The following is a 16,058-nucleotide window of genomic DNA, read 5'->3' as shown; positions in this document are numbered from 1 at the left end:
GATCTAAAGAAGTACACAAAGTTAAGATACAAGAATACTAAGAGTTTTTTGCATAAGGTACATTTTAAAATATATTATAATTCTGCAACTGCAAGTTGGATGACACTAAACATTTTGTTTAGTATGGAAACAATAAACATATTAGCAACATTACAAAAGCATTTTAGTTAGTAAAGCAGAGTGTAGAATTGCAGAATAATGTCACTCAGCCAACAATGCAACAGTTAGAATACATTTCAGTACTTCTGACTGCAAATAACTGAAGTTTTCAAACAGAAAATAAGACTTTGGGGAAAACATTTACACAAGGCTTCATAATTCTCACAATCTGAACATTGTTCTGGTCCATTTTCACCAGAAGTCCTAAAAATCAAACTTTAGTGCTTCTAATAATCCAGTGTACTCATGCTAATTGAGATCCCAAGCTACATCCACATGGTTCCTTCAGATGTTGTAGCAAGGTATCCTTAAGATAAAAATTGACAGAATGCAAGTTGGGATATTAAAAGGTTGTCCAAAATCATGATGAAATAAAGGGGTTGTGAGTTGGGTAGTGAGAGGGAGAGAGGGGAACAAGGATCTATTTGGCTCTTTTTGGCTTAGAGGTGCTTAGTGTGAGAATACAGAGATGAGAATTTTATATTTGAAATGTTGGGAACGGAGATCAACAAGATCTGGGTAATAGACAATATGCATTTTTACAAAGAGTCATAAAGGGCAGAGCATAAGACACCAGCCAGGAAATCTCAGAAAGGTCTGGAGATGAAATGGGCATTAATGATGATTGTAGCATAGCTGAGGATGACTAGCTCAGAGGTAAAATTGCAAACAGTGGAAATATAGTCAGTCCAGTCTTACACTGAAAGAATGAGACAAAGGGTAGCAGGAAATGGGATGGTGGAACTTACCAAGAGTCAGTGTTCTTAAGAAAAGAAAAGGAAGTTGGAAAAGAAAGAATTATTTAGCACAAGTGGAGTGAAGTTTAATGAAAGTGAAAATCTTGACCTTCAAACATTCTTATGTTGCTGAACAACTGAAACTGGTCTTTCAGAACTTCCAAAAATTAAATGAATTTGCTTATTAGTAAAAAAAGTCTAAGTGTAACTGATAGACAAAAAAAAAAGAGATATTTGATACCACACAGACAATGTCTGTAACTAATCCTTGCACATCCATGAAATTGTTGCTTATTACTGAGCTTTATAACTAAAACTAAAGCTATTAAAACCGTATACTCAATCACATTTTTATTTTCGAGAAACAAACTGACATTAGAATTAAATAGCAACATCCAACAATTTCCTGATAGATCCAACTTTTTTGTTCCTCGAACAGCAGCTGTTTTTCTTAAAATGCTTGTATAACTAAGAATCAAACAGCATTAGCTATACCAGTGAGGCAGTTTTTTTTAAGATTACTTACAGTGTGGAAACAGGCCCTTCGGCCCAACAAGTTCACACCGACTTGCCGAAGCGCAACCCACCCAGACCTATTCCCCTACATTTACCCCATCACCTAACACTACGGGTAATTTAGCATGGCCAATTCGCCTAACCTGCACATTTTTGGATTGTGGGAGGAAACCGGAGCACCCGATGGGTTTACTCCGGGTGTTCCGGTTTCCTCCCACAATCAAAAAATGTGCAGGTTAGGCAAATTGGCCATGCTAAATTACCCGTAGTGTTAGGTGAAGGGGTAAATGTAGGGGAATAGGTCTGGGTGGGTTGCGCTTCGGCAGGTCGGTGTGGACTTGTTGGGCCGAAGGGCCTGTTTCCACACTGTAAGTAATCTAAAAAAAACTGCCTCACTGGTATAGCCAATGCTGTTTGATTCTTATTTATACAAGCAGTTTTAAACAGGATTGTTCTTGAAAAAGGTAGCCAGCCTACGTTATCTCAAATGCCAACAAATTTTAAAAGGCTGGTTATATATTTAGTATTTACATAAAGAAGCCAGCACAATAAAGCACGGAGTTAGGCCACAGGTCAGCCATGACTTCACTGAATAGTAGAACAGGCTAGAGTGGCTGAATTGCCTACTCCCGTTCTTATGTACCTAAACAAATGGTGAAAACTTTCCAGTGATAGGTGTAGTGCTCTGCAAGATTCCCACGATGCCAGATAAGGTCAAATAAATCCAAGAATAGTACACGGACAAATTTAAGGCATAGTTTTACTGTGAAGGAGCGATGTTGAATACATAATCTTAGATAAACCAAATAAATAAGTTGTCTCTTAAGGGTTAAAATGCTGCAAAGCAACAGTAAAAGGTCATAGTAGGAAAGCCTTGTGCAGCATGCTGCAATCCACAGACCAGAGTTGGCAAGCTATTCTCAACACCATCTTACCAATTGAGGTTCACTTTTTCTGGCCAAGGAACTTGAAAAGCCATTCTATATTAATTAATAATGGAAAACAAAACAAAAGGCAATAATTTTAATTTGAAAGAAAAAGCTTAGAAATTAAAGCTTAATCACATTAAGAAAAAGTTCCAAAAGTCACTCTAAATTTCTTCCAATCTGCTCATTGCACCATTTTCAAATATATATTATACCTCATTAGAACTGTAAATTTTCTCCTGATTTTGAAATAAACCAAAATGCACCTTAAATTTGTTCACGTGAAAGACTTGACGTGAACATTTAATAAAATGTATTTTGCTTTAAAAAATCCTACTGCTGGAAAAATAACTGTTTGCTAGAATACAAACTCAATTTGGTCTTTACAAAAGCTAATATAGAATAAAATGTAATTTTCAAGTTCACTACATTACCTTTCAACTGGTGTAGACGTATTCTCAATGAAACTGATCACCTTCTCTTTTACATTCACAGATTTAGATTTAAGAGCAAAAGTCATTTTATTTACTAATGACTTGACTCCCCTTCCATCACCTGAACCATTTGGGGAGTCGCCCTGCGAAAGCAATTAATTGAACATGATTACAGAAACCTCAAAATGCAGCATGAACAATGTGACAGTTTGCTTTACTGTTTCTTAGCAGGCTTATTCATGTAACTTCAGGAGATATTTAGAAAATGAAACATGCTTTTATGAACTTTCATCTTACTGTGACAGTGATTGATACCTCTGAACTATTTTCCTATTTTAATATGTTTAATGAAAAGATGCTGAGAAGGTATCAGTCCTTTATTAAAGGAAGGGTACAGTCCACTTAACATTGAAAACATCAGACAGACTAAAGTAAAACATTGTGAGGCTCTTCAAATTTTCCTGTACAATGCAATATCCCAACTGTGAACCAAAAGATAAATGCAGTCTGGATTCACTCTAGTTCAATACGGTTTCACCAATTTAACCGTAACTCTTTTAAAAGAAAATATTTTTTAAAAAAGCATTGAAATAACTAACATATACTTACATCAGAAGAGATACTTCCACGAGATCCGGATGTACTAACAATCCAGTGACCGTAGCCATTTTCTGGACCATCTACATTTATGTCTACAAGGTGCTGCTGCAAGGCTGCAAGACAGGGCAGCTTATAGATACTGACAATGATCACCAACTCTCCAATCTTACTTGCAATAATCATCTTCATAAATCGCAATACAGAGAACACTGTTCACCAGAACAACCTTTCAATTCAATCAGATTAAACAGTACCTAAATCAATCTTTGTTAGTTGTTTTATTCATTTAATTATCCATTAGGATACATTAGTATTGTTTCTTCATTTCAAGTGACAATTTAAGTGGCTGGTTTGACATTAAGTATAAAAGTTACGGCAATTGTGATGGATTAACTGAATATTTTATCATGAGAAATGGAACTTTTAACTTAAACTACCTAAACTATGGATAAGAAAAAATGTCAGCCTTGAGATTTGGCATCTGGATCAACAGAAAATAAACTAACTTTTGTAAGGTTTGCGCTAACTTTCCATTATTGGTAAAGAATGATTTGTATTCAAGCTTTAATCAATATTTCCATTATTATTCAAAATGTGGAATCCTTACAGCACTTGCCCAGATAATCTGGACAATGACTGCAAAACTAAAACATATTGCAGAATGATCAGAACCAAACCTCTTGAACCTTAAAGCTGAAGGACAGTATAGAATCAATATGCAGTGGGGACAGAATTTATTAAAAGTATATTAATAGACAGATGACAAGCTATATTCATTTGAAGCTGGCCTCTTATAAACTAAGCAACATTTCATCACGTGAAGACTGGTAGAAGTTGGGCAGTATCTTCCAGCAAACGCATTAGGTACTTGCTCAGTTTATACTCAGTTTTGAATGAATCTCTACTATCTCAAGATAGATTATGATCAGAAGGGGCAAAGTGTTTCTGTGAGGAACGGTATCTGTACTGTAAAGGTAGTTTCTGTCGGAGATAATGATCTGTTGAAATCGTAAATGATTTGTTCATTCGAAATTTCAGACTATTTAACAATAAAGAATTTGATGGAATTCATCATAAATGACAATTACGGTCAATTCTCAATAGGAAATTTATGAGAATGTGGATTGAATAGATTCATAACAAGCATCTATTCAAATTACTTGAGACAATGAAGGCAAATTAAAAACATCACAAACATTCACTGAAGCACTGGGATTACACAAATGCAATAATTTTGAGGACATCTCATATATGAGGGTGGTATTTCAGCTGGCCAAATCCCCTGAACAAACCTGAAAGAGGATAGAGGTCAAACCCTTGGTTTTGTATTTAGGGTAGAAACAAAAATAAAACATAATGCGTGATATTCTGAATGCTAAAATTGTCTGGCTAATATGAGTGAAGGAATGTAAAAGCAAAATACTGCAAATGCTGGAAACCTGAAATAAAAAAAGAAAAGGAACAGGTCTTGCAAGAATGGAGAGAAACAGTTAATGTTCCAGATTGATGATCTTTCAATGAGGGAAAGAAAATTGCCTTTTAACTTCCCTAGTAAGTGTGTGCAAAGTGCCACAGCACTGTTAGTGTAATTACTTTGTTTCCAAATGCTGTATGCTTACATTTTTGATCATTTGGGGTTCTCAGCTTCCTAGGCTTATGTCAACTAAGTTTAAACTTCCAGTTTGCAAATCTTCTAGCTTGATACATATACAATATTAGAATAGATGATAATCATATAGCATTGATTATAAATGATATTACCAAACTATATATACACAAAACAGTTCAAAAGCAGGGGAATTTTACATCTAGTATCAAACTGGACAGAAAGCAAGATATTTCAATCCTTTTTTTAGTCTATAACAGTGATCAAAGAGGCTGTATTAAAGGAGGGTTTGGTTCAATCCACTCACTGAATTAAATGATTTGAACCAAGGCAGTAAGGAAGATCATCTAGGGTGAAGGTAGTTTATGGAGAAATAATAACTGCTTCACCATCCTTGCGGTGCGATGTGCCAACCCTTTAAACACTTGAGAAGTTGTTGGTTGTTTCCACAAATGTTTGTCAATTAACTACCTGTGTTGTTTCCTTGGAATAAAGCTTCTCAAGTTAATCACATACTGGCAATTTTAGGGCACGTGGTATTGGGGGCAAAGTACTAACTTGGATTGAAAGTTGGTTGGCTGACAGGAAACAAAGAGGAGTGATAAACAGCTCCATTTCGGAATGGCAGGCAGTGGCCAGTGGGGTACCGCAGGGATCAGTGCTGGGACCGCAGCTTTTTACAATATATATTAATGATATAGAAGATGGTATTAGTAATAACATTAGTAAATTTGCTGATGATACTAAGCTGGGTGGTAGGGTGAAATGTGAGGAGGACATTAGGAGATTACAGGGTGACCTGGACAGGTTAGGTGAGTGAAAAAGTGAGGACTGCAGATGCTGGAGATCAGAGCTGAAAATGTGTTGCTGGAAAAGCGCAGCAGGTCAGGCAGCATCCAAGGAACAGGAGAATCGACGTTTCGGGCATAAGCCTTTCCTCAGGGTGAGTGGTCAGATGCATGGCAGATGCAGTTTAATGTGGATAAATATATGGTTATCCACTTTGGTGGCAAGAACAGGAAGGCAGATTACTACCGAAATGGAATCAATTTAGGCAAAGAGGCAGTACAAAGAGACCTGGGTGTTCTTTGTACACCAGTCAATGAAGGTAAGCATGCAGGTACAGTTGGCAGTGAAGGAGACTAATAGCATGCTGGCCTTCATAACAAGAGGGATTGAGTATAGAAGCAAAGAGGTTCTTCTGCAGCTGTACAGGGCCCTGGTGAGACCACACCTGGAGTATTGTGTGCAGTTCTGGTCTCCAAATTGGAGGAAAGACATTCTAGCTATTGACGGAGTGCAGTGTAGGTTCACGAGGTCAATTCATGGAATGGCAGGACTACCTAACGCTGAAAGACTGGAGCTATTGGGCTTGTATACCCTTGAGTTTAGAAGACTGAGAGGGGATCTGATTGAGACATAGAAGATTATTAAAGGATTGGACACTCTGGAGGCAGGAAACATGTTTCCGCTGATGGGTGAGTGCCGAACCAGAGGACACAGCTTAAAAATACGGGGTAGACCATTTAGGACAGAGATGAGGAGAAACTTCTTCACCCAGAGAGTGGTGGCTGTGTGGAATGCTCTGCCCCAGAGGGCAGTGGAGGCCCAGTCTTTGGAGTCATTTAAGAAAGAGTTGGATAGTGCTCTCAAGGATAGTGGAATCAAGGGTTATGGAGATAGGGCAGGAACAGGATACTGATTAAGGATGATCAGCCATGATCATATTGAATGGTGGTGCAGGCTCGAAGGGCAGAATGGCCTACTCCTGCACCTATTGTCTATTTTGTGCAATTCAAAAATGGCCGTTTGTTAATACCCTACTTCCTAGTTGGTGCACCAACTAACACAATATTGGCACAATTTACAAATGTAGCATATTTTCTACATTTCATAACTGTTGCTTGCCTGAAAATAAAAAGGTTGTTCTGGGACAGTCTCGATGTCCTTGATAAACAAAGTAATAGATCACCAAGCCTGAGGGGAGGGGTGAAATTGTTTGAAGAGTAAAGGTTTCAAAGAAAAGAATGCAGCTTCCAACAGCAACCAAGTACACCAAATGTACCAGAGTCTTCCCACAGTATTTTGTATACTTTTAAAAAGGTCTAAAGCAAAGGAAATCTATGGTTGGTGATAAGAGGGATAGATATTTAAAATAATAGCCACTACAATTATGGCTCTAAAATGGTAAGATATGAAATTCTATATTGGGTACAATGGATAGAACTTCTGTAAGAAATCCAGATAGCATAACAAGAAAATAATTATAACTGGTGAAATCTAGGTATTAACTATTAAAAATTGGAAGTTTTTTTTACATCCTGCAGCTGAATACAGGACTATAAAAAGTGGAGCATTTTCCACTTGGATGGGAAGAAAATTGCTCACAAATTTCTCTGCATATGCTGACAGGTTATCCATAAAATGTGATTTCACCTCTACAGATTTAAGGAAAAATCATATTCAGCAACTGGGTTATATTATCTCAACAAAGGTTTTACAAATGTTCACAGTTGCAACTGCCATTTAGAAGTAGAATGGGTGCAAAATATAGTTAAATATGTGAACATTTGAACAAAAGCAATCCTGGAAAAGTTAGAAGACATTGTGGAGCAGTCAAACTTTGTGATTCAGTATAGAGTATGAATTCTTCCTCAAATGTAGCAACATGTACAACAGTGTGTACTAATGTAGTGATTACAGAAATAGAAAATAAAATTTCTGTCCAGATGTAAAATAATTTTAATCAAATTGACATAGCCTATTATTATCCATGCTGATCTGTTTGATTATTTAAGAATTAAATGCTTAAATCAAAAAAAGGAAAGCAGCAATTTTTTTATCAAACAAATGAGAACTGGAGGACAATACCTTCAATACTGGTGCAATATGAAGCAGATTTGTTTTTGGGCATTAGGATAATTTAAATGATAAGAAATTGTAGTAGTAAATATAAATACCATAACTGAAGGGGGTACACAATGAAGAGATGTCAGCCATCAATTCCCAGCTACTCATATGCAACATGTCTAATATTTATTATACAATGTTGAATTGATAAAAGTCATTCAGAAACCTAACCCTTAGTCAAAGCAGTTGGAATCCTCAATTTTTTGTTATTTTTCACGCTATTTTAAATAGTCAAATATCATCCCTCTTACTTAAACCACAAAGTCCTTTACTGAAAACACTGAACAAAGACTCTGACATCAGAAAACAGCATGCCAGTTGCCAAGAAATAAAATTAAGTTGGGTCAAAAGGGCTATAATGTCAATGCACTAAAATACTGGAGAATAAAAGATTGTAAATAAATAATACGGTGATTATAATGGAACACAAGGAACAATTACACAATGTAAAACAAAAATACCAAAATAGCTGCTGAGGAATGAAAATACATTCATACAAAAAAAACCTGAAAAATGTTGAGCTTTAACAACTGCAAACTTATTAGAATTATATAGAAAGGAAATACTTTGGTTAAACCCTTGTAAGATTACGAAAACATTTTTAAAATTGCATTACTTAACAGTACAATATTTCCTTTATTGCTACTTTTCAATAGGTATCGCTACACGAACACTTTGGTAATATCTAACTGAGCATACCATTTCAAATGATGACAATAACAATCACCTACTTATTGTCAAGGATTGTAACAAATAAAATCACAATTTTCTGTTAATCAAATTAAAATAGAAATGCTAGCACAAAATAGAACTGGAGGACAATACCTTCAATACTGGTGCAATATTAAACAGATTTGTTTTCGGGCATTAGGTCTCCGTTGAATGAGAAAAACTAACATTCAAAAATTTGAGAACTTACCCATAAAGCCCCCTTTGGCAATGCTAACATACTCCTTGTTTTTCTAGAATATAGAAAAAAAAAAGCTTAAATACTGCCCTATAAAAGGATTATAAATATATAACTTGTAAGGATATAATAAAATCTTAAAATTTAAAACTAATTAAAATCAAAACTATTTAAAACATTATTTAAAATTATTAAAATACCTAAAACCTTATTAAATTATGTCAATGAGATATTAAGAGTGCATAAAAATCCTTAAAAGATAAAACTAGGGTTGGGATATTCTGTGCAAAAGATTTAAATTTTAAAATCCCGAGGTCTTTCATTAACTCAGTATTCTTTTCAAACCACTTCCCTCTGACTCCTATCACGAAACCATAAAAAGATATCTTTCCTCCACCAATGAGGTCCATTATCTCTTTTCCTAGATGTTTATATTTGTTTATCCTTTCTTCCCAAGCCGATTCAAGAGAGTTGATCTGAAGGTCCGTTCTAATAGTCACGTCCACCACAACAATCTGATGTTCTTTCTTAAAGATTAAATCCGGTATCCAAAGTTTTCTGGCATCATCTTTAATTCGCGGCTCTATATATGTAGTCCACCTGTTCTTCCTAACAAACTTGACTAACTCTTCTGCTACCCTATTATGACTTTTAATTCTCATGTTTTTAACGTAAGGGCACCACCCAGAAATATGCGCAAACGTTTCCGAAATATCATTGCACCTTCTGCAATTCTTGATATTAAATGGCCTTCTGTACGACAATAACGCCAGTGTTGGAAATAAATTTGTTCTCAGCAAAATCGAATTAATAACTTTCGAAATCTTCATAAATTGTAGTTTTGTCAACCAGTTGTTGGATATATTATCATTCTTATAGTAATGAACAGCTGCCCCTTGACAGGGGAGGGCCATCCACCTCTGTACCTCTACGGATCTCCAATTAGCATAGTTGGTACTATTAAACTCTTCCATCTCATCTTCACTATCTTCCATGATAATATCCTCTTCATCCAATTGCCCCTTAATATTCGGGTTCCAGATCTTTTCCAATACTTTTAGTTTACTCAATTTATGCATTTTCACAGCCACACCATCACCCTCGAACCGAAACGATGCATGCAAAATTTCGTCCTCGGATTTATGTAGCGTCCCATACTTCCTCATGATCGAAATTGGAATGAAGGTTGACAGTCTGTTTAAAGCAAGGTCACCATCGCGGGATTTGGCATATAACACTCCATCCGTGATGGATTGCGGGAGGTGTAAAATTTCTTTAACTGCGCTTTTAATAATATTGACTAGTTTATTAAGATAATTAATAGAAACTTTTGATAAAATTAGATAATAATACAGCCTAGGAATAAAATACGTTTTTAAAAGTTCTAATTTCTGTACTGGTTTTAAGGGGGATCTTTTTAAATTTCCTATCCATATATCTAATTGGCTTTCCTAGTCTGATTGGCTTACTCCAATCCACAGATCTATCTTGGCACCTAAGTATTTATCAGTGTTTCCTGGTTCTATAAATTGTATGATCCCATTATTTAACTTCCAGCTAGTTTTATCATTATATATAAAACTGTCTTATTTCTATAAGTAAAGTAAAATCCTTTCGTTTTCTTTATATTAACTTCCATTCCCATATTGTTACAAAATTTTTCCACAAGTTTTAGATTATAGACCGTACCATCGTACGATTGACTAATTAACGCTAATGTCACGCAGTGAAAGCTATTCCTATCTAACCCTAAAATATTCCTATCATCTTCTCTTCGATGGTACTTATCAAAGGGTCCATCACAATATTAAAAAGAATTGGTGACAATGCATCACCTTGCTTGACCCCTCTTAAAATTTTAATTTTTCCGGTTTTACAATTAAAACCTTCCACTTGAGTAAAATGATCATATAAATTTGTAATCAATTTAATAAATATTATAGGGAGCTGGAGTCTTTTAAGAGCTGTTATAATTAGTTTATGGCCTACTGTATCAAAAGCTTTTGCTAAATCCACAAAAACTACCGCTAAATCTCTCTTGTTCTTTTCAGCCCCATTAATAATATTTTCCAGGATTTTAATGTTTTCCTCGCATCCTGCTACACCGGCCATAAAACCTTTGTCTTTTATTTAGACTTATCACTTTACTTAATCTAGTCGCTACAATTTTTGTAAATATTCTGAGCATAATTGGCCCTATTGTTATTGGCCTCCAATTATTAATATCCCTTAAGCCTTCTTCTTCACTCACTCAATACAGTTCTGCTTATTTTCATTTGATCTGTTATTTTGCTGGTTTTTATCCAAATAGTATATAATCTAGGAAGTAATGTATTACCTTTATTAAATATCTTAACTGTCTCCTTCAGCGTTACCCTATCTGGCCCTACAGCGGTTTTTACGTCCATTGACTTTACGGCTAGATTCACGCCCTCCAATGTCACAGGACCAGTCAGAATCCCACCTACCGATCCCTCCCTTTGACTTTTGTATTTTGCAAAACCTCTTAAGTTATTCTTATCATTAGGGTTAGTTAATCTTTCTTTATAGTAATCTTCCAACTCTTCCATACTAAGGGGACATTCACACCTAACTGGGGCCCCCATTAGGGTTCCTGCTAGGTACAGTCTCTTTTAGTTTTATATAAAACCTGCATTTCTTTAAATTTACTCTTCTTTTTACTATATCTTCTCTTAACTTTATTTTCCTTTCTATTCCTTCTTTGTCTACTATCCCTTTGCTTAAAACCTCCTCGTTTAACATGAGTTACCTTCTTACATGTATCATCTTCCTTACTCTTTCCTAATTTGCCCATTATCATACCCATAATGTTATTATGTTCCTTACTAATACCTTTATTCCTACTCATATCATCCTCAATTATTTTAATTAAATCTGTTAGCGACCTACCACTATAACCTAGATTTTCCATTGTATTATTATTCTCCTGATCACTCAGTTTATTTAATCTTTCTACCTCCATTACCCTATCTATCACCAGGTCACTATTCTCCCTTTCATTATCATCACGAATATTAAGGACCACTTCTTGATCTATACCCTTAACATTATCGCGATTTTTACTCTTCTTATTTAATAACCTCCTTTTATTAGAAATTTGTTTAGCAGTTTTAGATCCTATTTTCTCCGCGATAACTTTATTAATATTTTTGCAGCCACTAAACTCTATTTCTAATTGTTGCAACTTTTCCACCTCTTCCTTAGACCATATTTCCCTCTTATTTCCCTCTCTATTTTCCAACTTATCCCTAATCTCTATCTTTCCTTTTTTACTCTTCTCATTTCTCAAGATGGGGTGGGATATAATAATAATACAGGCTGGTAAGAAAATAAGAAAATCAAGGTTATCAGGCTAGAAACTGGAATAATCGTACAACTCTGGTGTTTCAATCAATTGCTTAAAAACCAAAATATGAAGTTGAGATATCCCAAGCATGCAAATATGTCCATGAGCACTTATGTCCATGAGCAGAAACAGAACTGTACTGAAGTTTGTATGGTCAAATGTCCAATCACCTGAAGAAAATGTGCCAGCACCATATTCATATACATGTCCTCTTCTTCTCTGCCACTTCCCATAAAACACAGATGTTCACCACTTGCGACTGACCCTGATTCGATGGACTGTTTCTGTGCTTCCAAAAGAGACTTAACTGAAAGTGCGAACTCTGCAGGGTTCTGCAGCATCTGTGGAAAATGTTAAGAGTCCTGTTAAGTTGCTAAAAGAATTGGAAGATATACAATAACTGTTTATAGATTATTGTTACATTTCATACCAAATAAAAATTAGCACAATACATGTAATCAATGTATATACAAAGTGATGTTTTATCTTTTAAATTTTATTGAAGTAGTTTACATGGGAATAACTGGGTCAACATTTTTAAAATTTCAGAAAATGGTTGCTCATTTGTTTTTCAATGATAACTTCCAAGTCTTACATTATCTAGATAGTCCTATCATTAACTTTCAATAAAGAAATGCATATAGTACCCACAATTCCCAATCAAAATACATTACTCGAGAAGGAAAATAGTCAACTCATCTGTCCACCTGCTTCAGGCTTGCTATTTTAATAATTATATTTTCTAGCATATTATTATAGCATATTAGCATAGCATATTATTATAGCATATATAGCATATTATTTCTCACAATGTTTTAAAAATTGTCATGAAATTAAGTTCACCAGTACAACTGCTTTCACAGCTTCAGACCAGAGAAACAATTTTGCCATAATACCTGATATCCCAAATTTGACATCACTAAATGATCTATACAAGTTAGATTACCTACTGACTCACTCCAACTTCCAAGATTATTCTACTATAGTATTTTTCTGTTAAATGCGAACCTTTCACAGTGTGAACAAGTATTACACACAGAATAATTTGAGACTACCAGAGACGATTTGTGTTACCTATCACAAAAATCTATACAACATTATTCGCAAACTTTCCAGAGCATTGGGGGCCCACTGTGAAATCTATTGGAATTCGAACTTGAAAAGCAGACACGTAGCTCATACGAACGGTAAAGTCCCTGCAAGCTTTCCAAACAATGGAATGATTCAGCTTTTTTTTTAAGTAAGCAGTCCAGTATATCAATCAGAGTAAGCAGTAACTTTTTAGTACAAATTTTTATTTACCAGGTCAGAATCCAAATGAAATGCTGTAGAAAGGTGCCCAGCGTTGTACTGTTCTGCAGGTCGACAATCCACTACAAAGAAACGAACTCCATCCTTTAAAGTGGAAAAAGAATAAAGAAACACAAGATAGATAAAATGAGGGGCTTGCAGTCTAGTGTAAAAAGGTTACCCAACTATAATATTCTGAAATAATTAGCTGCTTCTATAATGAATCAGGATGTTTATAATTTCCATTACATCTCTATGTTTACATCTCATTACATTCTCAAATCACAACACTAGAGATTCTAACCTAAATATCTGATATCCATTATCTGAACAATGTTGCAAACTGATAGATATCAAAGAACAAACTTATACTTCCCCCCTTTTTTGCAAAGCAAAATGCTTCAGACTTTGCCCATTATAGCTCCTTTAGCGTCTTTTACCTCATCACACCATCACCAATACCCATCACTATCTCATTATTTAATTTCACTTGCCTTCGCCTGAACAGATCTTGGCTTTTATTTTCTTCTCTTCCTCTCCACGCTCTCTATTCCTATGTACTTGCTTAAAATCTGGTGCAATTCAAACATTTAACTTGGATGAATGCTCAACCCGCAACATTAACTTCTGCTTTTCTCACTGCAGGTGCTGCATTTGCTATTGTTATTTTAGATTTCTGACATCCACCATGGTGTGCTTTTGTACCAGCAGATGGTCATCGAAGATACACTATTAACATAAAACGTTTCCTGATACTTAAGTCATTAATGAGAACATACATCATTATTATAATACAAATCTGAGTTTTCCCTAGAATAAACTGTTTTGTTTAAACAAGTTGGTTTGTTTATTTATATATCATACCCCTTGTTGTTGATTTGCTTGTAGTATCTCTGATACTGAAACAGGCAAACATAAAGCTTGGCTCAGATCCATCTCATCATCTTTCAAGCCCAGTAGATTACTTCCAAATAGGTTTTGGTTATCCTGTCGTGAGTAATGTTATTAGTCATGAGCAATTATATGACAATTGTATCATTACTAGCTACTAGTAGTTCTGAAGAAAGATCACTGTATTTGAAATGTCAACTTTGCTGTCTCTCCACAGATGCTGTAAGACTTGTTGAATTTCTCCAGCAATCTGTTTCAGGTTTCCAGCATCCACAGTTCTTTGTTTTATTTTACTTGAAACTGTTTTGCCTTGTTGAATGAAGTGCAACTGTCTTTTAAACACCAAAGACTCAACACTGAGTCAACCTCTGGCCAGAAATGCTAATTTTATGTTAAGTGTCACGCTTTTCCTTTCCACAATTTGAAAAATTGCATAGATTTTGTTTAAAAAAAACTTCTTTATGCTAAATTTCTTTTGATATTTCAACTTATGTCTATGCTCTCACCTTCAGTTTATGCCTAACTTTAATAACATCACGAGTAATAAAACCTGCTAGTTTCTTCCTGGTTTGCAATCCATGAAAGTGTTACAATATAATTGGTTGATTAGCCTGATGACATCGTGGTAGGTGATCACCAGAATTCCCCAATAACTGGCACTAGAATGAAATTAACATTGGGCAAAGTGAAAATAGTGCCACAGAACTTGGTGGACCTTCATTGGCAACTTTCTTAGAGGGCACTGTCAAAGAAAGGTTCTGTTGCTTCTCCGTTGATGTAAAAATCCAGGTCAATATTAACAGATTAGAGATTTGAGAAAAAGATATTTGAATCTGTACAGTTTAGAACAAACTCAAGATCTACAGAATGCTGTATCACAACTGTACTTGAACAATTAGATAAAATCTATGTAACGTCTCATTGATACTAGAATTCAATCAATCAGAACTCTCTTCCAAAACAGCCCAGCAGACCATTTGGCCCTTCAAGTCAAGATCAATTTAAATTCGTCCCAGTCCCCCACAGCATCATACCATCATGACTGTTCATGTTTCTCTGGTAAATACTACTGTTACAGAAATGTTTCGATGATGAGTTCAGCATTTTTCTTTCAGGACTGAAGGATTACTGCAGTTTTTGAAAGCAAATGACCTAAGACCCATTCTAAGTATTGTTTGCATGGCTGTTGGTTCAAGCTGTTGAAATAGTTTGTAGTCAAGTTGGAGCCAATGACAGTATACAAAGAGATTCTGCTGGCAACAAGTAGCGGATTGTCGTCATAACTGCTCACTAGTTCAGAGGCCAAAGGACTTCTAACTGCCAACAACTGAGGTTAGATCCCAGACAGCTGAAAAGCATGGGACCAAAAACAAGTTGGAGAGGAAGCATTGGATACTCTCAAACTCAGAAGCTGTCTTCTGCATTAAATAACACATCAAGCTTGAAGAAAACTGTTTACTTTTCCTTTAGCGGTTGTTCGAAGTGACTTCTAATTAGCAAGTCAGAGAAATGCAAGTGTAAATTGTGCATCCTATAAACAAATTAATGCATCTGAAGGCAGGCCAAGAAGCAACATTCTAACCCACACAAGAATCCTCATTGTAAATCCTGTGAACAGGAACTCCTGAATTGCTTTCCCAGTCTCTCCCTCTGACCATAAGGTCTGTGTATTTTTTCTCATCCATGCCTATGTGCACAATTTATAGAGGGACAAT

At 35.4% G+C, this 16,058-nt stretch overlaps 1 protein-coding gene across 3 annotated transcripts in view; it reads right to left on the bottom strand.

Annotated features, from left to right (window-relative positions):
- Positions 1-16,058, bottom strand: part of tbc1d23 (TBC1 domain family, member 23) — an 81,530-nt gene that overhangs the window by 6,660 nt on the left and 58,812 nt on the right. For 2 of the 3 annotated variants that reach the window (XM_072585441.1, XM_072585439.1), the window contains 7 exons: positions 14,317-14,439; positions 13,465-13,557; positions 12,333-12,503; positions 8,808-8,850; positions 3,382-3,485; positions 2,773-2,915; positions 2,348-2,392 (listed from right to left, as the gene is read on the bottom strand). In XM_072585441.1, coding sequence (XP_072441542.1) covers positions 2,348-2,392; positions 2,773-2,915; positions 3,382-3,485; positions 8,808-8,850; positions 12,333-12,503; positions 13,465-13,557; positions 14,317-14,439 — 722 coding nt within the window. The remainder of the gene's footprint in view (positions 1-2,347; positions 2,393-2,772; positions 2,916-3,381; positions 3,486-8,807; positions 8,851-12,332; positions 12,504-13,464; positions 13,558-14,316; positions 14,440-16,058) is intronic. The other variant, XM_072585440.1, reaches the window with a different exon arrangement.

This window comes from Chiloscyllium punctatum, chromosome 15 (assembly GCF_047496795.1).
Source record: "Chiloscyllium punctatum isolate Juve2018m chromosome 15, sChiPun1.3, whole genome shotgun sequence".
Lineage (NCBI taxonomy): Eukaryota > Metazoa > Chordata > Chondrichthyes > Orectolobiformes > Hemiscylliidae > Chiloscyllium > Chiloscyllium punctatum.
The sequence above is the reverse complement of the archived record's forward strand: the minus strand, read 5'-3'. Positions and strand labels throughout refer to the sequence as shown.